The sequence below is a fragment of the Planococcus citri genome, chromosome 3, assembly GCF_950023065.1.
Source record: "Planococcus citri chromosome 3, ihPlaCitr1.1, whole genome shotgun sequence".
NCBI lineage: Eukaryota > Metazoa > Arthropoda > Insecta > Hemiptera > Pseudococcidae > Planococcus > Planococcus citri.
The window spans coordinates 29,796,369-29,818,264 of record NC_088679.1 but is presented as its reverse complement, the minus strand read 5'-3'; the positions used below and the strand labels follow the sequence as shown (position 1 = coordinate 29,818,264).

Sequence of the window (21,896 nt, the reverse complement as noted above, 5' to 3'; positions counted from 1 at the left end):
ATATCTCCTCGGTGATATTGGATAATGTTATAGTGACATTGCAATGCTTACTGGGGGCTGGTTCCTCGTCAATATACAGATGTAAAGGCAATGGAGCTTTTCCCCTCTGTCCCTCCTTCTGGCTTAGCCCACTGTCCAAGTGGATAATCCGTGTAATTTAACGTGGTTAATAATTATGTTTATTAATTATGGAACATTGGATATTTCTACAATCTTACCAGTCATCGGAGATATCTCTTGAATAATAAGGACTTTGTGTAATCCATTTCTGTCGATGCTCTTAGCCTGAATAGAGCCCCCAAAAGAGATAGAAAATAAGTACATAGGTACAATGTCCAGTAAGTAGTGAAATATGCTTACTTAGCCTAATTTATGCACCTTTTCCCTATGGATGTCAATCATCATATCTACACCTATAGCTTAAGACTTAGATGAAAGACATAACCTAACCATGTCTTATTAATTTTATATTACTTCATCGCTAATTAATAATATTTAAGCTAATATGTACCTATACTTAACATTATTATTAAGATTTTTCTCATTTTTTCTATGCGAGCAAAGGCCTGTGTCCATTATCAAATAATTCTACTATTATTTTATATTGAATTATCCTCACGTGTATTTTCAAGTTGTTCTTAAGTCATAATAAATCACTAGTAATAATATTTCATTGATCTTGTGTATTTATTTGGATTTTTACCAAATTTAGTGGAAACCTTCAATTCAAGTTGAAAGTAATACAGTAAAAATTTCTGCTCCGGAGATGATCTGGAGGGGAGACATTATGAGTCCTCAAAGAAGAGGGGTATTTTTGGAAAAATCTTGGTTTTTTCGCTCTAGCTCCTACCCAACCTGTTGTGAAAAAAATGGCCTAGGCCCAAAAGATCTACATGCGATTCCGCGTCGACCTAGACCATTACCATCAAAATCCAAGATCACTTTTAGGGTTCTACTGAGCGATTGAAAATTTGCGAATCGCTCGATTTCTGTGATTTGAAAATTTCTTCTTCTCAGATATTTTGCATTAATCAACCTTTTATGACTTTTTTGTTCAATTTATAGGTGCTTCAAGATTTCGTGAAGACCTTGTCACCTTATAAATAGATCTTATAAAAAGAATACTACTTCAAGGAAGAATGATTAGGTAATCTTCTTATATGGATGCATCTGCAAAAAAAAATTAAATAATATAAATATTCCAACATAATAAATCCATTTTGAAAAAAAAAATCAAATCCAGATCAATTCAATCCGTAAACTGTACCGAAGATACTTACCTTTCACATAAAAATTCTCCTCAACACCTCCATAAACAATTCAAACGCATCGCAAACAATTCGAAACGATAACCACAAATCCATTCATCATTTACTCAAATATAGAACCTGAAGGAAAAGCGCCGTTTAGCGTTCGAACACGAAATCAGTAAGTAGCATTTCGTATAAAAACAATACGTTCGTTTTCAAAGAGGCAAGCAGGAAGGTAGGTAGGCAGGCGTACGATTCGCCGTACTTTTTATTCCTTCTCGTAGTTTACGAGGCGGCGCGGCGAACGACGACGAAAATATGCACAATATTTCTCAAATTCCACGTTTTTACGAGTCTCGTGCGCTAATCTCGTCGTCCAAAGTAAATCATAAATTTTACCTCATAATTCAAAAAGAATATAAACCAACCTAACAAACATACCATTTAAACAGCTGTGTACGTCTTTTTCTGTATTCGATAATACTTTTTAAAAGGTAAGAAAGAAAGCTGGGAGTGAGAAAAGGCGAAAAAAAGGCGAAAAAAACTCGAAGAAAGTTACCAACATCTTATTACAATGACTTTTGGACTCGTACATTTTCCATTTGCAGCGGAGTTTAAAAGATACCGTTAAATGAAGTTAAGGACGATTTTCCCACCCTCTTGTTGAAACTTTTAAGGGGAACTGGAATACAAAACACGGGCAATTTTTACCTCATGCCCTTCTTCTCGATATGGCATAACGTTCCGAGAGGCGACATTATATTACCAAATTTATACTTCCATTTCTATAGTTTCTCGATTCTTGCTTCTTTTGTACAAATCGTTGATTTAGAGAGGAGAGAAAACGAATAAAACTAAAAAGAATAAGTAAAATTTATAAAACGAACGTTTACGTTTCACTTATAAAACAATACTTTTCTTTTGTTTTACGCCCGTTAGTGCTCGACTCGCCCCACCTAAAGGGGTAGGAAAAAAGAAATAAAATATTCAATTAATTACGAATCGGTTCATTTTTTAATTAAATTATTCGTCCGCTGGCACTATACAATAAGCCAAGAGCAGCCAGATTTCAACTTTCAACTTGTTATTGTTATAATGGTAATATGATATAACTTTTAAATTCTGTCACTTGGAGCGACACCCTGTTGAGGAATGTCCAAGTTTTTTTTTCCAAATAAAAAACTTTCTAATTAAACGATTTTCCTTCTAGTTCGTCTTTTTTTTTCCTATAACTTTTCCATTTTAATTAATAAACGAAAGAAGAAAAAAGAATTTCTCCTTTAATTTCTTTACTTTCCATTTTATTTGTATATCTAACCTTGCACTCATCGACTCTCTGACGAGATTCTCGTTACAAGACATTCTGACAATTAAAAATTTTTCTTCCTTTCATAATTTTTATACGGAGAAAACGTTGTCGTCGTCGTCTTCTTTTTTACAGAGACGACGATACTCAGTGGTATTAAAAATGGAGCTTATTAATGAGGCTCTCTTACACTTGCACACTAACGCAGTCAAATTTGAATAGTTTCCATATTGTTATTATAAAAATAGGTACCGGGTGTTCTATTGAAAATTCCGTATAACAGAAAAATTCCTGTAATCTATGAAATTTGGGAATTTATGGTTATGGTTTAAGAAGCTTGTATTGAAAAAGTAGGTAAGCTAAGCTGTAAATGTAATTACATATCAGCACCTTTGAAAATTTAACATAGGTAGCCTGCGTTGAAAGGACTTTTCAAATTTTTTTTGTATGTCGAGGCTCATTTTAAGGTCAGAGAATGCATCAAAAAAATCAAAATAGGTTGATTCGAAATCTGCGCACATTTTAAAGATTAGTAAACCACAAGTCTCACGAATCTTTAAATTTTTAGTCTCGAGTATTTTCCAAAGAATAAAGGAAAAATAAGGCTTATACAGCCTATCATGATTCCGGGACAGGAGAATCCGTTTTGGAGCCCCAGGAGTCCATTTCCACCAATATTTCACATGTCTGATTTTTTTTTTTTTTTTGCCAGAACATAAAACCATCTCAGCCGTAGGGATTTCAACAAAATTCGTTCAAATTCGGTAGTTTTATGCTTGATTTGACGTATCTCTACGAATCAAGGGATTTGAGAGGGGATGAATTTGAGTCCAAATTTTTGGGAGGGGGTAGAGTGGGGTGAAAAATGTCAAAAAAGTCAAACTAAAAGCCAATTGATAGGAAATCAAAAGTAAGTAGGTAGTATAACATCCAAAAATCAGCCTCTTTTAGAGCAATTTTGAGGGAGAAAATTCGTTTTTGTGTGTTCCCTGACCTTTGAGAAATCTTATGTGACGCTCCCACCCCACCCTTCCAAAATGACCTTGGTACCTACTACCTAGCTGAAATTTAGCATGTGCATCCGAGGAGCGACCTAGGTGTGCGTTTTGGGAGTTCTGACTAAACTTTTCAACTCCTGCCTACTGGAAAGAGGGGATTGGGAATGAAAATGAAATAATGTTTGTAAATCACTGGTAATTTTTTTTTGTAAATTACCAATATCATTTTCGGTAATTTTTTTTGGTAAATAATCAGTAATTTTTTCCCTGTATTTTTGTGGTAAATTACGGGTAATTTTTTTTTTTTAACAGATAACTTTTTTAGTTTTTTTTTTGTTAATAAACTAGGTACTGGTAACTTTTTGGTAAATTACTGGTAATTTTTTGGTAAATTACTGGTAATTTTTTGGTAAATTACTGGTAATTTTTTGGTAAATTACTGGTAATTTTTTGGTAAATTACTGGTAATTTTTTGGTAAATTACTGGTAATTTTTTGGTAAATTACTGGTAATTTTTTGGTAAATTACTGGTAATTTTTTGGTAAATTACTGGTAATTTTTTGGTAAATTACTGGTAATTTTTTGGTAAATTACTGGTAATTTTTTGATAAATTACTGGTAATTTTTTGGTAAATTACTGGCAATTTTTTGGTAAATTACTGGCAATTTTTTGGTAAATTATACTGGTAATTTTTTGGTAAATTACTGGCAATTTATTTGGTAAATTACTGGCAATTTTGTTTGGTAAATTACTGGTTATTTTTTGGGGGTAAATTACTAGTAATTTTTGTTGGTAAATTGGTGTTATTTTTTTTTGGTTTTATAATAAGTGATATTTTTTTTTGTTGGTAAATTACTGGTAATTTTTGTTGGAACCTTCAGAAAGTAGCAGATGAATATGGAATGAGAATCTCATTGTCAAAAGGAAAGGTGATGGCCTTTGAGGGGGAAAAGCCAATACGCAGTAAAATCGTTGTAAATGGACTGCCATGCCAGTGGAACAAGTCAGAAGCTTTAAATATCTCGGGTGGGCGCTATCTTATGAAGGAGAGGTTGACACACAACTTAAGATCAACAAATTCCTGAGAGTAAGTACTAAGTAGGGTGATAAACTGAGCCATCCCTCCAAGAAAAGTTGGAGCCAAAACAAGAATAAGAATTTACGATACGCTGGCAAGACCAATGCTGCTGTATGGAAGCAAAACATTGATGATGAGAAAGGATATAAAAAGCAGATTAACCGCAGTGAAAATGAGATTCATGGGTGCCATGGCAGGATATATGAGACACAATATGAAAAGGAATGAAGACATCCTGAAGGAGCTAGGAGCAGAGCCAATCATTTGACGGGTGAAAGATTACAGAAAGAAATAGCGAAGACAAGTTGAAAGAATGCCTGACAACAGTCCCCTTGAAAAGTCAAAGAATATACTCCAACTGGCAGGAGGAGCAGAGAAAGACTGAAGAAAAAATTTGATGACATATTGGCTAGCAATTCTTGTACAGTTTCCCAGATGGGCTGAACAGCTCACAGGGTCAAAGTTCAATGATGATGATAAATTAGTGTTAATATTTTTTGGTTAATTAGTGGTAATCTTTTTGGTAGATTACTGGTATATTTTTTTGGTAAATTACAGCTAATTTTTTTGGTAAATTATTTGTAATTTTTTTTTGGTAAATTACTGGCAAATTTTTTGGTATAATACTAGTAATTTTCTGATGACTGGCTGGTAATTTCTATTTTTTGGTAAATGATTGGTAATTTTTTGGTAAATGACTCATCATTTCTGATCAATTACTGGTGTAACTTGGTAAGAAATGATGAAATTACATGATTTGAATCTTTCCTCGGGGAGGAGAGTTCATCCCATATTTTACGAGTTCCCTCTGATGAGTCAGTGAAATGATCACTATTATTTCCGCACAAATTTTCTGGTGGTTTGTACAGGAAAAAGTATGATCCTTAAAATTTTCAAAAATAGCCAATGTGAAATAACCAAACTTTCAAAGCTCATGTCTCAAGACTTGTTGAATTCGAAGTCAATTGTTTGTGAGGATTAAAAAAAATTGACTGAAGAGTCAAAATTTGTAGGTAGATGTACAATTGTACATAGGTATATCTAATTGAATTTTGATAGGCTCAAAACTAAGCTGTTCACTACTTTTTCATAGAACTTTTGATGTTCCATAAAATGGGTTAATTAAATTTCACTCAGCTGCGTGACAGAACATAATAGATATAGCATTGAGCACTTTATAACTTTCTCCTTTAAATCCCAGGATAGGCAAGCCAATTTACATGTGTGTGGTTTACCTACTACCTAACTGTACTTCTAGGCGAATTATTCGGAACCTTCAACAGAACACTCGGTAGATAGGTACATATGAGTATAGATAGCTAGGTACCTGAGTATAAAAACAACGTTCTCTAAAATAACGAACTCCTCTTTATGGGTTGGTACCCTTGATCAAGGTATCATACTCGTACACGTACCGTACCTACATATATAGTATTAAATACATCTCCGAAAATTCATTTAGTTTTACGACCATCCGCAGATATCACGGTATTTTAACCCTCATATTTCGTAATGCTTAAAGAAACTAGGTACACGGTTTTAGTTCATCTCTTCGATGATACTAGGTAACGGAAAGGAATTAGGATTATAGTCTTAGCTCGTTTTGATGCATCGCATCGTTTCGCTCATCTCTCGTCGACATGGATTCTTTTCTAACTGTTGATCTTGTCGTATGACATACTTATATTATGAGGTGAAAATCTTCGGCTTTGAAAAATCTGTAAGTAATATAAAAAGTTCACTTTTGAATCTGCACAATATATTGAACACCACTGAAATTAATATTTCTGATCGTCGTCGAAACGTTCGCTCGAATTATTCACGAATTTTAATTAGAACACCTTTGGTGTGACTTGCATTTCGCGTCCGACCATCAGCATCGGATTCGAAATATTTTAAAAATAGTTTTACACGAATGATTAATTAAAATTAAAAATAATTAAAGGGTTTTTTGCTTTTTAATTAAAATTGGCGTATAACGAGCAGTCATCGTCATGTTGAATGAACAAGAATCGTACGATAGATATCTCGATATGCAAAACTCAAATACGAGAAAAGTTATAAGATTTGCTTTTTTTTTTCTTTTATAAAATAAGAAAGTATAAGTATAACGATCGTGTTGTATAAGATACATATATATACAGACAGATACACATTGCAATGAATCATAAGGTGACTGATCTCGTATCTATAGGATATGAAAGCCTAATCCAATAACATTACAAAGGTAATATAGTAATAAATTTGCGAAATCCTGAGTATATAGGAAACACAACAAGCTGAATAAATTACTATATACCTAAAGTACACACATATAACGTACCTAATATATTTCCAATAACGATAAATTTATATAAAAGAGTGTACATTCTATATTTAATAGGCCATACGTCACTTTTATGAGTACTATTAATACAAACTCGCTTCGACTAAGGCTTTTGTAGACTGTTGCGTTGCATTTTTTTCTTCTCTCGTACTTATTGTACCGAGAAGCAAGCTTTTTTCGAATCCAACGACAAACGCAATGTACCGCTTAAGCGAAAATCGCTATTTTATGGCTATTTTAAGAACATCATCATTCTATGAATTGTGGCGCAAATTTTGCCCGCTATAAATTTACCTATTTTGCACGATTAACGCGTCCTCCCCATCCTCCATGATGTTATAACCATGTTCAGTTTGCCTGCATTTCAGTATATAGTCTCACTTTTTTATGTCTTTTAATCGCGGCCGAGTATTGGCTGGACCGATGGACTATTGGTCGTTGTTGTAGACGATGTTTCCAAAAAGGGAAGGATGACGTGGTGTTTTTGGCCTGTTTTTGTTCGATGTTTTTTCTTCTTCTTTAAAATTGTTCTTCAAAGAAACGACTTTGTAATTTTTTGGTTAATTTAAGTAAATCTGCAATGTTGAAATAAAATGCACCTTAAAGGAACGAGATTATCAGTACTCACAGAGCTCCATCATTGACTTTTTGACAAATAGTTCTCAGAGCAGAGGTGCCGTTGAGGATTCTTTTTTTGAGGTACCTACCTATCTCTCTACATTTCTTCCATAATAATACATTTTCAGGTTCCATGTTAATTAATTTGCATAACCAGTTCGCCGTAAATACAACAAAATTCAAAATTCAACACGAGACCTAACAGCAAAGAAATCGCCGTATCTTCGGTTTTGTTTGAATTTTTTTCACCAGTTCATTCCTCAGGTTATCTAGTAAAATAACAACCATCATTGTTGTGATCTTATAAAGGCTTATCGCAGCTTGTGGAAGAAGATAGGAGGGCAGAGAAGCATTAGGAGAACTAGCATTTTGGCTAAGACATATAATAGAAAAATATTCACCAAGCAGAGATTATTTGTGATCGATTTTGAAGTTGGTGACTTTTATTGAATCTTTCACCAAGAATTCACAAAAACCTAGAAAATTCATATTTGACCATCTGGTGACTTCATAGTGACAGATTTACCAAGCAGTGACCATTTGTGATCGACTTTAAAATTGGTGACTATTGGTGAATTTTGGTGACTTTCGGTGAATCAGTCACCAAGAACTCACCAGAACATTTAAAATTCATATTCGACTATCAGGTGATTTCTTGGTGACAGATTCACCGAAGAGTGACCATTCGTGATCGACTTTGAACTTGGTGACTTTTGGTGAATCAGTCACCAAGAAGTCACCAAAACATTTAAAATTCATACTTAATATATTTGGCTGTCTGGTGCCTTCTTGATGACTGATTCATCGCAAGCAGTGATCATTTGTGATCGATTTTAAACTTGGTGAGTTTTGGTGAATCTTTCGCCAAGAAGTCACCAAAATTTAGAAAATTTATGTTCGACTATCTGATGACTTCTTGGTGACAGATTCAGAAACCGAGCAGTAATCATTTGTGATCGATTTTGAACTTGGTGACTTTTGGTGAATCAGTTACCAAAACATAAGAAAATTCATATTTGGCTGCCCTGGTGTCTTCTTTTGTGATCGATTTTGATCGTGGTGACTTTCGGTGAATCTTCGTGACTTTTAGTGAATCAGTCACAAAGAAGTCACCAAAACATGAAAAATTTGTATTCGACTATCTGTTGACTTCGTGGTGATAGCTGGAGAAGGGAACTGAATTTTGGTAGGTTTTCATACTTACTTCTGTTTTTTTTTGATATGTTACCTAAACACGAATTTGAGGTGTTTGATTGAATCTGGTGCACACTTCTCTCTCTTCTGTTAACCCCAATCTCCTCCTCCCAGCTCGTTTTTTTTTAGCGTAGCCAACTTTTAAAATATTTTACGTACTACCAATTCCTTGTCAATGAGTGGTCAGCGAAGTCTTTAACATCAATAGGAGAGGAGCTACGGTTATACATGCAGGTATTCAAAGAAAGACCATTTTTGAAATTAGGTATCATAAAAATTGTACCTACACTCGGTTTTTTCTTTGACAATTTTTATAATTTTTCTGGGAAAATTTTAAACCATTTCAAGCAACTTTTGACAAATTTTGTGCCATTTTGAATTTTAGAATATATTTTCAAAAATTTTTGAGAATATTTTGCTGATGGCTAAATATTTGAAAATTTTTTAATATTCTATCAAAAATTCTCTGATGTTTCATGTTTTTTTTTCCTCACAATTTTCATGTTTTTCTATTTTAATGCCATTCGCAACGATCTTTTTTTCACCAAATTTTTCAGATTTTTAAGTATAGTTTTCGTAATATTTTACAAAATATTGCATGAATTAATTTAACTCTTTTTTTGACAATTTTTAGCAGTCTATTTTATTACTGTACAATTTAGGAAGTTCTCACTCAGTCCCTCTTCCACTTAGAACCATTATGATACTATGTGAGCCAAACCAAGTGCATAAAAAAGTGCCCACAGTTATACCACACATATCACGTTCAAAAACCACTTTTTTTCGCTCCTCGATTTTTTTCATTGGACATCAATAGCTACTTTTGATTTATGGAACGTTTTACTCAACTTTTGAGATGGTTCATCAATGTTTAAAAATGATGTTCCAAGCGGTTGTTTACAAGTATACTTCAGTAATACTAAAATTTCACCAATTTTTTGCAATTTTCATTCATTTTCATGTCCATTTTACAGTATATGTGCTTCATGTAATTTTTGTCAAACATATTGATGATATTTGATCAATTTTTAGGGTAATACGAGATTTTTTTCACATTCTAAGATACAAATATATTTTATTGATTTTTAGTATGTAAATTTTAATTGTTTTTATGCAATCTTGACAATAGTTTCAATTTAGTTTTAGGTGGTTTTACACAATTTTTGACACATTTTTTTCAATTTTCCGGAAATTTCATCACTTTTTGTTATTTTTACTGATGAATATGATTTCTTAACAACTTACCAATTATAAAGGATTCCATTGTCACCTCGAGATCATCAGCTTTGCCTTTGTTTGTTATCTTCTGTTATTTTGGTCAATTTTTTTTCACGCTATTTAATTATGTCAACTATTCAAATAGGTGATGCGATCTGTCGAAAATATCAAGAAAGAAGGTTGAAATGGTCACGTCATTAAGATTTTGACTCACAAGCACAAAATATAAAGCAATCAATTCAATAATTTATATTTAGCACTTTCTGTTCGTTACCTAAACTGAAAATGATTCGTATCACTTTTCAGAATGGTGATCTGCGATTCGAATCACATTTTTGTATCCAATTTCATCCAACCCATGGCGGATCAACACTCTAATCTCTGAATAGATTTTTTAGAAATACTTTTTTTCACCCTAAAATCGGAAATCTTCCATGGAAAATTTGTTTAAGAAATCAAATTTTAGATCAACTTTCTGAGGGGAAAAATTAATTTTTCAAATTCTGATTTTCTGATTTTTTTTAAATGAAAAATTTTAGATTTTTGAATGAAGAAGGGATATTTACTTAAGTAGGTGGAATTTTTCCAAGTAACCGCAGCAAAATGGTAAAAAATTTGGGTAAATTGACACGTTGCATCAAAATGATGATGAGAAAAGTCAAAACTGAATGAGGCTGTCCCTAGGGCACAAAGTGCATTTTTTTAAATCAATGCGTGACAGGAAAGTCATGAGGATGATGTACCTATAAATGATTAAAACAGAGCTTCTTTTTTTTTCAGAATATTTCACCCCGAGGACGGCTTTATTGGCTAAATATTTTTATCCTTATATTTGAATTCAGTGAGTCCAATCTCCCCAATTTTTACTTCTTTTTTTTTACCAACACTTGACAGTAAGTACAATTTTAAACGCATAATGTTCATTTATGCAAAAAAAAAAGAATAAAAATAAAATAAAATAAACACCAACCAACGATACCTATCAAAAATAAACCAACCTCGTTCATCAAAGAGATATAAGTGGCTGCCAGATCCATTCCTATAATCACTTTCGTTTATTATCACAAATATCACAAAGTATTGTTTCGTCGTTCGAAATTGACAAATTTTTCCATCCCGATTCTCGTTGTTCAAGTAAAATATTAAAATTTTAAGTGATTCGCATAAATTCGCGAAAAGCAGCAAAATGTCAGGCAAAAAAGACAAAACCAAGGAAGAAATCGAGATGGTGGAATTGAAGCAAAAAGAAGGGTAATATTAAATTTACGTGTATACCTATCTCATTACCTATAAACTCATTCCTAATGAGATTAGTTACTCTTTCATTTTTCCCCATCAATTTCGCAATGAAGTTTTCTCATCTTGACTCAAGTTTTCCACCATTTTATATGTAGGTACCTAGTATGGTATTATTATCAAATGTCTATTCAATTTACAGGCAAATGAGCAGTTTGAGTGATCCGTTGATTATATCAGACTCCGAAGAAAGTAAGTAATTGTCATTGTTTACCTTTACATCTTAGCTTTTTATTGTTCTATGTATCTATTGAGTTTGTACCTGTAATTTTACAGAAATCGACGAAGAGTTCCGGTCGTCTTTGAAAAAGTATAACCAAATATCGCGCAGGATTCGTTTGGCGGCCATCGAGAAAGAGAAACGAGAACTCGAAGGGTTTGATAAATCGCCGGTAAATAAATACTACCCGGGAACGAAAATCGACCGATTAAAAATACTCGAAGAGGAGAAAGAATTATTGCAGAAAATGGAAAAGTTAGCCCAATCGAAACAACAAAAATAATTCCGCCGAGATTTCTCGACTTGCTGGTTAACGCGTCGGTGCTTTTTTAATTGCCACGTTATAAATATCCGTTACTCTAATAAATATTTCTAATTCGATGTTTCTTTTTCCATCCATTCTCCTCATCGAAGCAGTAGGCAATTTTGATTCCATTATACCTATGATTTCGTCTATCTACCATTGGTATAAGAGAATTGCAAAGAAATGTTGAACCACTAATAGAGATACAGGGGAGCAAAAAAAGAAATGCAGCTTTGATGGCTTTACGAATGTTGAAACTGGTGGAATAAAGTACTTAAGTGTTTAAGGTTGCAGTTGTATATCCAATTTGTTAAGTAATTGCCAAACTTTCTAGCATATAAATATTTAATTTTTTAATAACACGGTTTTTAGCTTGGTGAGTTTTTAAAGTGTTTGGTATTTTGTGCGGTTAAGAAGCAACTTTATTAGCGCTCGAATGAGGCTATATTAATTTTTTTCTCGCTTTTCGACTCGGAATTGAAAAAGTTTCCTTGTACATGGTATAGATTTAACGTATACGATTTATTATGGTGTATTTTTGCGCCTTATAGTATTCTAGGAACATCTGGAATGATACAAAAAAATACAAGAAGGAAACTGCGAGAGAGGCAAGTGGAAGATGAAATCGCCTCGTATGAATTCTTTTATACGGCACACACACATAAGACGATGGACCGCGACCGGTGCGAAATATACAAGAGAGCAGGAGCAGGGGAAAAAACCCTAACCGAACCGCGTTAAAAAATAAACGCCATTAAAGTAACGTAAAACTGCCGAATAAAAAATGTGCCAAATGATGTGTTGGTTTGGAAAAAGTGTCGATTTTTGTACGGCGCGCGGTATACCAGTATATTGTGTTTAAACAGGGCATCACGAAAACAAGAGAGGAAAAGTTTAAATTCTCGAAAGGAAAAGGCATGCGGCAAGACAACTGCTGACTTGGCAAGCTTCGGTCCAAATGGCCGACACACTTCGTTGCTAATGGTGCGGCTACTTGCTGGACCCAGACCAAATTCTTGTTTAGACTGGCAAAAAGTGATAAACTGCAAGAATATATATGTATATAAAAGCAACCCTCTGAGTATTACTTCCCGAATGTCACTTTATCTTTTACCGCCGACCTCTCGGTTTACGCCGACATGAATCCCTGCCCCTCGCCCCCGGTCCGTATCTACTCTCATATATACTCTATACCCGTAGCCTTATGTACCGTATAAGGTGTGAGTTTCGATAACAGTGTTTTGTAAAATGCGCGTTACACCGTTACCCCCCTGGTCACCCGATGTCGATCCCCTCGCTTCGCCCCGGTCCCCTAACCCCTTCTTGTTCTTCTTAACGCAAGATAAACAGCAACCCTTGAAACTATGTAGCTCGTATTTTCCACATTTACGCGACGCATCCTACACAAATCCCGTTGAAATAATTAACTACTTTTTAACTCGAATAATAGCCTCTCGTTATCCTCGGCGACGGTATCTACAGCCGTGTTATATATATCTACTTACGTGTACCCTTACCTATGTATTTTGGTGTATCCCTTTTTTTTCCAACCTGATTTTTATGCTGCGAATATCTGTAAGCTCTTATACATAATGTACCGTACGTCTATGTAGGTATTTATGTACATAATTTTTTTCTGAAATAGAGGAAAGGGTTGGATTACTTACACGATAACAATTTGACGTACAGATTGAGAATTTTATTCACGAATGAGCACTGTTTTATAGTTGTTATTGGACAAGTCACATCTATCTTATCTTTTCAACTTCTGAACGATATGTTGCAAGTCATGAAAGGGTATTCCCAGGTAAGATAGGCGAAATGACCCTGTTTCCATATTAGGAAAATTATGGTGGATTATTGTTGGGTAGGTACTTCTAAAAAAAAATCTTAGAACGAAATTCCCCCCCCCCTCATGGAGGGTATAGCCAAAAAACGCGTTTTTTGCGAGAAAAATTCTGTATCCATGAGTAGAGTGAAGGAAATTCTGGTATCACGCAGAATGTGTAGGCGGGGCATGGGCCTTTCAACTGTAAGGGGACAATCTGCCTTCACTGGCTAGACAGGGATGACTATCATCCAGGGCTGGTGACCGAAACGATCGTTTTGTTCCGTTCCGTTCATGAACAAATCACTTTGCATTTTTACTGTTCTGTTCCGTTTTGTTCATCATTTTTTCGTTCCGTTCTGTTTTGTTCTGTTCTGTTCCGTTCCGTTTTGTTCTGTTCTGTTCTGTTCTGTTCTGTTCCGTTCCGTTCCGTTTTTCTAAGGGAGGGGGGGGGGGTATCCCACCTGACAGAAAAATTTTTGAACTGGGCAAAGCTAGATCGAATCATCAAATTAACATCCAAAATTTTGAAAATTTCAAGAACTGAAGTGCATATTTTTATTTTTCATTTTTTGATGAATTTTTTAAACTCAAATTTAGTCCCATGTCCCAAAATGACTATGAGAAAAAAGATCAAAATTTTACTGAATTCATCTAGAATGTGCTATAATCAATTAATCATGTCCCACCACCCACCACTCCCGCCGAATCAACTGAAAATGATTTTCAGCCATTTTGAGCAATTTTCATTTCTGCAACCTTCCAGCAGATTTTTGAGAATCGAAATTTCCACTAAATTTTACCAAATGAAGATGGAATTGGAAAGCTAAAATTCACACTTGACCATCCGCCCCCCCCCCATTGTAACCTGCTGAGTTGGCAGTTGGCTGATAGGCTGATAGTGTAGGTAATTTCAAATTTTTTCATTTTGTTCTGTTCTGTTCTGTTCCGTTCCGTTCCAATTTTTCTTTCTGTTTTGTTCTGTTCTGTTCTGTTCTGTTCAAGAGCACTTCCTTATCTTATTTGTTCTGTTGTGGTTTTGTTCATTTTGTTCTGTTCCGTTCCGTTCTCTTCTGTTCTGTTCTGTTCTCAATAAGATTTTTTCCCGATTTGTTTATTGTTCCGTTTATTCGTTCCGTTCTGTTCCGTTCCACCAGCCCTGCTAGGAAGTATCAGAAACGCCAAATGTACCAAGACGACAAAAATAGCGCGAGAACACACAAAATATACCTAGGTACTTGTAATGAAAAACGACTTCTTACATTAGTGATGATCAGTGTTGGCCAAACAAAAGTAATTTCGTTTCGTTTTTCATAATGTTATGTAAAATGGAGAAGCAATTCGTTTCGTTTCGTTATGCCTAAGATTTTTTTTCGTTACGTTTCGCGTTATGCCTTTTTCTATTTCGTTTTCATTTCGTTTTGCCTAAAATAAAATCGTTTTCCTCACTTTTGCTCAAATTTTTTCGTTTTCATTTCGTTATACTTTGAAATAATGTTATGCCTTATAATAACGGGTAAAACGAAACTAAAAAAAAAAAGTCGTAGCAGTCTGCCGCTACGTAAGAGCCAAATTTTTGTGCAAGAAACATTGAGGGCTCTTGAACTACTCGCACCCTCGCTTCGCTCCTGTGCTTCGCCTGCGTTTAGGGGGACGTTGTCCTCTCTACAACCCCCATGGGCTTCGCCCAAATCACTCCTTCCACGATTTCTTTCTTATGTTGGCGGGGGGACTCTGTCCCCCCTGCACCCCCTCGGACTTCGCCCAACTCTCTTCTTCCTCCTTCAAAAAATATGGTAACAAACCTGTCTTGACCCTGAAACAGGTCAAATGGGGGTGGAAGGTTGAAACTGGCAAAAGGCACTTCGGGTACATCCTCCAACTGTACTGTGAAAATTTGAGCCATCTAGGTCAATTTGGAGGGGCTGTAGGCTTGGCTAAAGGTCAAAATTTTCAAAAAACACGTAAATCGATGAAAAAAATCCACTTTTTTGTCCCTGGAGAGGGGTCAAATGGGGTTGGAAGGTTGAAACCTGCAAAAGGCACTTCGGGTACACCCTCCCAATGTACTGTGAAAATTTGTACCCTCTAGGGCAATTTGGAGGGGCTGTAGGTCTGGCTAAATGTCAAAAAACATGCAAAAATCCACTTTTTTGACCCTGGAGAGAGGTCAAAAGGGGTTGGAAGGTTGAATCCTGTAAAAAGCATTCAAGGGGCAGCTTCTTATTGTATGCTGAGAATTTGGATCCCCTAGCTCAATTTTAGGGGTGAGGGGGTCACAAATAGGGGTGAAATGTGGTTTTTCCCAACTAAAATGGAGTGGGGATGACCTAGGAAGCTGAAATTTGGATATGTTGATCACAATAAGGGTACTGACCAATGGCATGAATTTGGACCCTTTTCATTCATTTGGGGTCATATTATGCCCCTCCAAAAAAATGACCTTTCTGTAAAAATGGGGTTGGACGGTTGAAACATGCAAAAGGCACTTCGGGTACATCCTCCCATTGTACTGTAAAAATTTGGACCCTCTAGGTCAATTTGGAGGGGCTGAAGGCTTGGCTAAATGCAATTTTCAAAAAAACACGTGAAATGGATGAAAAAATCCACTTTTTTGACCCTGGAGAGGGGTCAAATGGGGTTGGAAGGTTGAAACCTGCAAAAGGCACTTCGGGTACATCCTCCCAATGTACTGTGAAAATTTGGACCCTCTAGGTCAATTTGGAGGGGCTGTAGGCTTGGCTAAACATCAAAAAACACGCAAAGTGGAAATTTTCACCTTTTTCCATCATTCACAAAATGCCATACACAACTCATACGGCCATTTTGATATTTCTTGAAAATCACTGACCAAGTCTCCACAAATCATAGGTGCTTGGTAAGTGGAAATTTTCACCTTTTTCCATCATTCACAAAATGCCGTACTCAACTCATACGGCCATTTTGATATTTCTTGAAAATCACTGACCAAGTCTCCACAAATCATAGGTGCTTGGTAAGTGGAAATTTTCACTTTTTTCCATCATTCACAAAATGCCATACTCAACTCATACGGCCATTTTGATATTTCTTGAAAATCACAGACCAAGTCTCCACAAATCATAGGTGCTTGGTAAGTGGAAATTTTCACCTTTTTCCATCATTCACAAAATGCCGTACTCAACTCATACGGCCATTTTGATATTTCTTGAAAATCACTGACCAAGTCTCCACAAATCATAGGTGCTTGTAAAGGGGAAATTTTCACCTTTTTCCATCATTCACAAAATGCCGTACGGCCATTTTGATATTTCTTGAAAATCACTGACCAAGTCTCCACAAATCATAGGTGCTTGTAAAGGGGAAATTTTCACCTTTTTCCATCATTCACAAAATGCCATACTCAACTCATACAGCCATTTTGATATTTCTTGAAAATCACTGACCAAGTCTCCACAAATCATAGGTGCTTGGTAAGTGGAAATTTTCACTTTTTTCCATCATTCACAAAATGCCGTACTCAACTCATACGGCCATTTTGATATTTCTTGAAAATCACTGACTAAGTCTCCACAAATCATAGGTGCTTGGTAAGTGGAAATTTTCACCTTTTTCCATCATTCATAAAATGCCGTACTCAACTCATACGGCCATTTTGATATTTCTTGAAAATCACTGACCAAGTCTCCACAAATCATAGGTGCTTGTAAAGGGGAAATTTTCAACTTTTTCCATCATTCACAAAATGCCGTACTCAACTCATATGGCCATTTTGATATTTCTGTACTCAACTCATACAGCCATTTTGATATTTCTTGAAAATCACTGACCAAGTCTCCACAAATCATAGGTGCTTGGTAAGTGGAAATTTTCACCTTTTTCCATCATTCACAAAATGCCGTACTCAACTCATACGGCCATTTTGATATTTCTTGAAAATCACTGACCAAGTCTCCACAAATCATAGGTGCTTGGTAAGTGGAAATTTTCACCTTTTCCCATCACTCACAAAATGCCGTACTCAACTCATACGGCCATTTTGATATTTCTTGACCAAGTCTCCACAAATCATAGGTGCTTGTAAAGGGGAAATTTTCACCTTTTTCCATCATTCACAAAATGCCGTACTCAACTCATACAGCCATTTTGATATTTCTTGAAAATCACTGACCAAGTTTCCACAAATCATAGGTGCTTGTAAAGGGGAAATTTTCACCTTTTTCCATCATTCACAAAATGCCGTACTCAACTCATACGGCCATTTTGATATTTCTTGAAAATCACTGACCAAGTCTCCACAAATCATAAGTGCTTGGTAAGTGGAAATTTTCACCTTTTTCCATCATTCACAAAATGCCGTACTCAACTCATACAGCCATTTTGATATTTCTTGAAAATCACTGAACCAGTCTCCACAAATCATAGGTGCTTGGTAAGTGGAAATTTTCACCTTTTTCCATCATTCACAAAATGCCGTACTCAACTCATACGGCCATTTTGATATTTCTTGAAAATCACTGACAAGAGTCTCCACAAATCATAGGTGCTTGGTAAGTGGAAATTTTCACCTTTTTCCATCATTCACAAAATGCCGTACTCAACTCATACGGCCATTTTGATATTTCTTGACCAAGTCTCCACAAATCATAGGTGCTTGGTAAGTGGAAATTTTCACCTTTTTCCATCATTCACAAAATGCCGTACTCAACTCATACAGCCATTTTGATATTTCTTGAAAATCACTGACCAAGTCTCCACAAATCATAGGTGCTTGGTAAGTGGAAATTTTCACCTTTTTCCATCATTCACAAAATGCCATACTCAACTCATAGGGCCATTTTGATATTTCTTGAAAATCACTGACCAAGTCTCCACAAATCATAGGTGCTTGGTAAGTGGAAATTTTCACCTTTTTCCATCATTCACAAAATGCCGTACTCAACTCATACGGCCATTTTAATATTTCTTGAAAATCACTGACCAAGTCTCCACAAATCATTGGTGCTTGTAAAGGGGAAATTTTCACCTTTTTCCATCATTCACAAAATGCCGTACTCAACTCATACGGCCATTCTGATATTTCTTGACCAAGTCTCCACAAATCATAGGTGCTTGGTAAGGGGAAATTTTCACCTTTTTCCATCATTCACAAAATGCCGTACTCAACTCATACAGCCATTTTGATATTTCTTGAAAATCACTGACCAAGTCTCCACAAATCATAGGTGCTTGGTAAGTGGAAATTTTCACCTTTTTCCATCATTCACAAAATGCCATACTCAACTCATACGGCCATTTTGATATTTCTTGACCAAGTCTCCACAAATCATAGGTGCTTGTAAAGGGGAAATTTTCACCTTTTTCCATCATTCACAAAATGCCGTACTCAACTCATACAGCCATTTTGATATTTCTTGAAAATCACTGACCAAGTCTCCACAAATCATAGGTGCTTGGTAAGTGGAAATTTTCACCTTTTTCCATCATTCACAAAATGCCGTACTCAACTCATACGGCCATTTTGATATTTCTTGAAAATCACTGACAAGAGTCTCCACAAATCATAGGTGCTTGGTAAGTGGAAATTTTCACCTTTTTCCATCATTCACAAAATGCAGTACTCAACTCATACGGCCATTTTGATATTTCTTGAAAATCACTGACCAAGTCTCCACAAATCATAGGTGCTTGGTAAGTGGAAATTTTCACCTTTTTCCATCATTCACAAAATGCCGTACTCAACTCATACAGCCATTTTGATATTTCTTGAAAATCACTGAACCAGTCTCCACAAATCATAGGTGCTTGGTAAGTGGAAATTTTCACCTTTTTCCATCATTCACAAAATGCCGTACTCAACTCATACGGCCATTTTGATATTTCTTGAAAATCACTGACAAGAGTCTCCACAAATCATAGGTGCTTGGTAAGTGGAAATTTTCACCTTTTTCCATCATTCACAAAATGCCGTACTCAACTCATACGGCCGTTTTGATATTTCTTGAAAATCACTGACCAAGTCTCCACAAATCATAGGTGCTTGGTAAGTGGAAATTTTCACCTTTTTCCATCATTCACTAAATGCCATACTCAACTCATACGGCCATTTTGATATTTCTTGAAAATCACTGACCAAGTCTCCACAAATCATAGGTGCTTGGTAAGTGGAAATTTTCACCTTTTCCCATCACTCACAAAATGCCGTACTCAACTCATACGGCCATTTTGATATTTTTGACCAAGTCTCCACAAATCATAGGTGCTTGTAAAGGGGAAATTTTCACATTTTTCCATCATTCACAAAATGCCGTACTCAACTCATATGGCCATTTTGATATTTCTTGAAAATCACTGACCAAGTCTCCACAAATCATAGGTGCTTGGTAAGTGGAAATTTTCACCTTTTTCCATCATTCACAAAATGGCGTACTCAACTCATACAGCCATTTTGATATTTCTTGACCAAGTCTCCACAAATCATAGGTGCTTGGTAAGTGGAAATTTTCACCTTTTTCCATCATTCACAAAATGACGTACTCAACTCATACGGCCATTTTGATATTTCTTGAAAATCACTGACCAAGTCTCCACAAATCATAGGTGCTTGGTAAGTGGAAATTTTCACCTTTTTCCATCATTCACAAAATGCCGTACTCAACTCATACGGCCATTTTGATATTTCTTGACCAAGTCTCCACAAATCATAGGTGCTTGGTAAGTGGAAATTTTCACCTTCTTCCATCATTCACAAAATGCCGTACTCAACTCATACGGCCATTTTGATATTTCTTGACCAAGTCTCCACAAATCATATGTGCTTGTAAAGGGGAAATTTTCACCTTTTTCCATCATTCACAAAATGCCGTACTCAACTCATACGGCCATTTTGATATTTCTTGAAAATCACTGACCAAGTCTCCACAAATCATAGGTGCTTGGTAAGTGGAAATTTTCACCTTTTTCCATCATTCACAAAATGCTGTACTCAACTCATACGGCCATTTTGATATATCTTGAAAATCACTGACCAAGTCTCCACAAATCATAGGTGCTTGTAAAGGGGAAATTTTCACCTTTTTCCATCATTCACAAAATGCCGTACTCAACTCATATGGCCATTTTGATATTTCTTGAAAATCACTGACCAAGTCTCCACAAATCATAGGTGCTTGGTAAGTGGAAATTTTCACCTTTTTCCATCATTCACAAAATGGCGTACTCAACTCATACGGCCATTTTGATATTTCTTGAAAATCACTGACCAAGTCTCCACAAATCATAGGTGCTTGGTAAGTGGAAATTTTCACCTTTTTCCATCATTCACAAAATGCCGTACTCAACTCATACGGCCATTTTGATATTTCTTGAAAATCACTGACCAAGTCTCCACAAATCATAGGTGCTTGGTAAGTGGAAATTTTCACCTTTTTCCATCATTCACAAAATGCCGTACTCAACTCATACGGCCATTTTGATATTTCTTGACCAAGTCTCCACAAATCATAGGTGCTTGGTAAGTGGAAATTTTCACCTTCTTCCATCATTCACAAAATGCCGTACTCAACTCATACGGCCATTTTGATATTTCTTGACCAAGTCTCCACAAATCATATGTGCTTGTAAAGGGGAAATTTTCACCTTTTTCCATCATTCACAAAATGCCGTACTCAACTCATACGGCCATTTTGATATTTCTTGAAAATCACTGACCAAGTCTCCACAAATCATAGGTGCTTGGTAAGTGGAAATTTTCACCTTTTTCCATCATTCACAAAATGCTGTACTCAACTCATACGGCCATTTTGATATATCTTGAAAATCACTGACCAAGTCTCCACAAATCATAGGTGCTTGTAAAGGGGAAATTTTCACCTTTTTCCATCATTCACAAAATGCCGTACTCAACTCATACGGCCATTTTGATATTTCTTGAAAATCACTGACCAAGTCTCCACAAATCATAGTTGCTTGGTAAGTGGAAATTTTCACCTTTTCCCATCACTCACAAAATGCCATACTCAACTCATACGGCCATTTTGATATTTCTTGAAAATCACTGACCAAGTCTCCACAAATCGGGCATATACAATTTCGGCACAAGATAAGGAAGCACACCAGGGGTCAGTAATGACACATACAAACTCGGCACATAAGAAAAAAAGAACGAAAGTAACACATACAAATTCGGCACATTAGAATAAGCGAACGAAATCGAAAAGAACACATACAAATTCGGCATATTGGAAAAAATGAACGAAACCGAAAAGAGCACATACAAAT

The 21,896-nt window shown here is 35.6% G+C and overlaps 1 protein-coding gene across 1 annotated transcript; it reads left to right on the top strand.

Annotated features, from left to right (window-relative positions):
- Positions 1 to 11,074: 11,074 nt before the first annotated feature.
- Positions 11,075 to 11,886, top strand: LOC135841457 (uncharacterized). The gene is made up of 3 exons (XM_065358422.1): positions 11,075 to 11,240; positions 11,428 to 11,477; positions 11,562 to 11,886. Exons 1-3 carry the CDS (start codon positions 11,176 to 11,178, stop codon positions 11,786 to 11,788), a joined length of 342 nt encoding a protein of 113 aa, XP_065214494.1. The 5' UTR covers positions 11,075 to 11,175; the 3' UTR covers positions 11,789 to 11,886.
- Positions 11,887 to 21,896: the final 10,010 nt, after the last annotated feature.

Bases quoted from the DNA above. Each gene is read 5' to 3' on its own strand.
- LOC135841457 (XM_065358422.1), top strand. From the start codon at position 11,176: ATGTCAGGCAAAAAAGACAAAACCAAGGAAGAAATCGAGATGGTGGAA. The intron at 11,241-11,427 runs GTAATATTAAAT...TTCAATTTACAG, and splicing joins GAATTGAAGCAAAAAGAAGG to GCAAATGAGCAGTTTGAGTG. The intron at 11,478-11,561 runs GTAAGTAATTGT...GTAATTTTACAG, and splicing joins TATATCAGACTCCGAAGAAA to AAATCGACGAAGAGTTCCGG.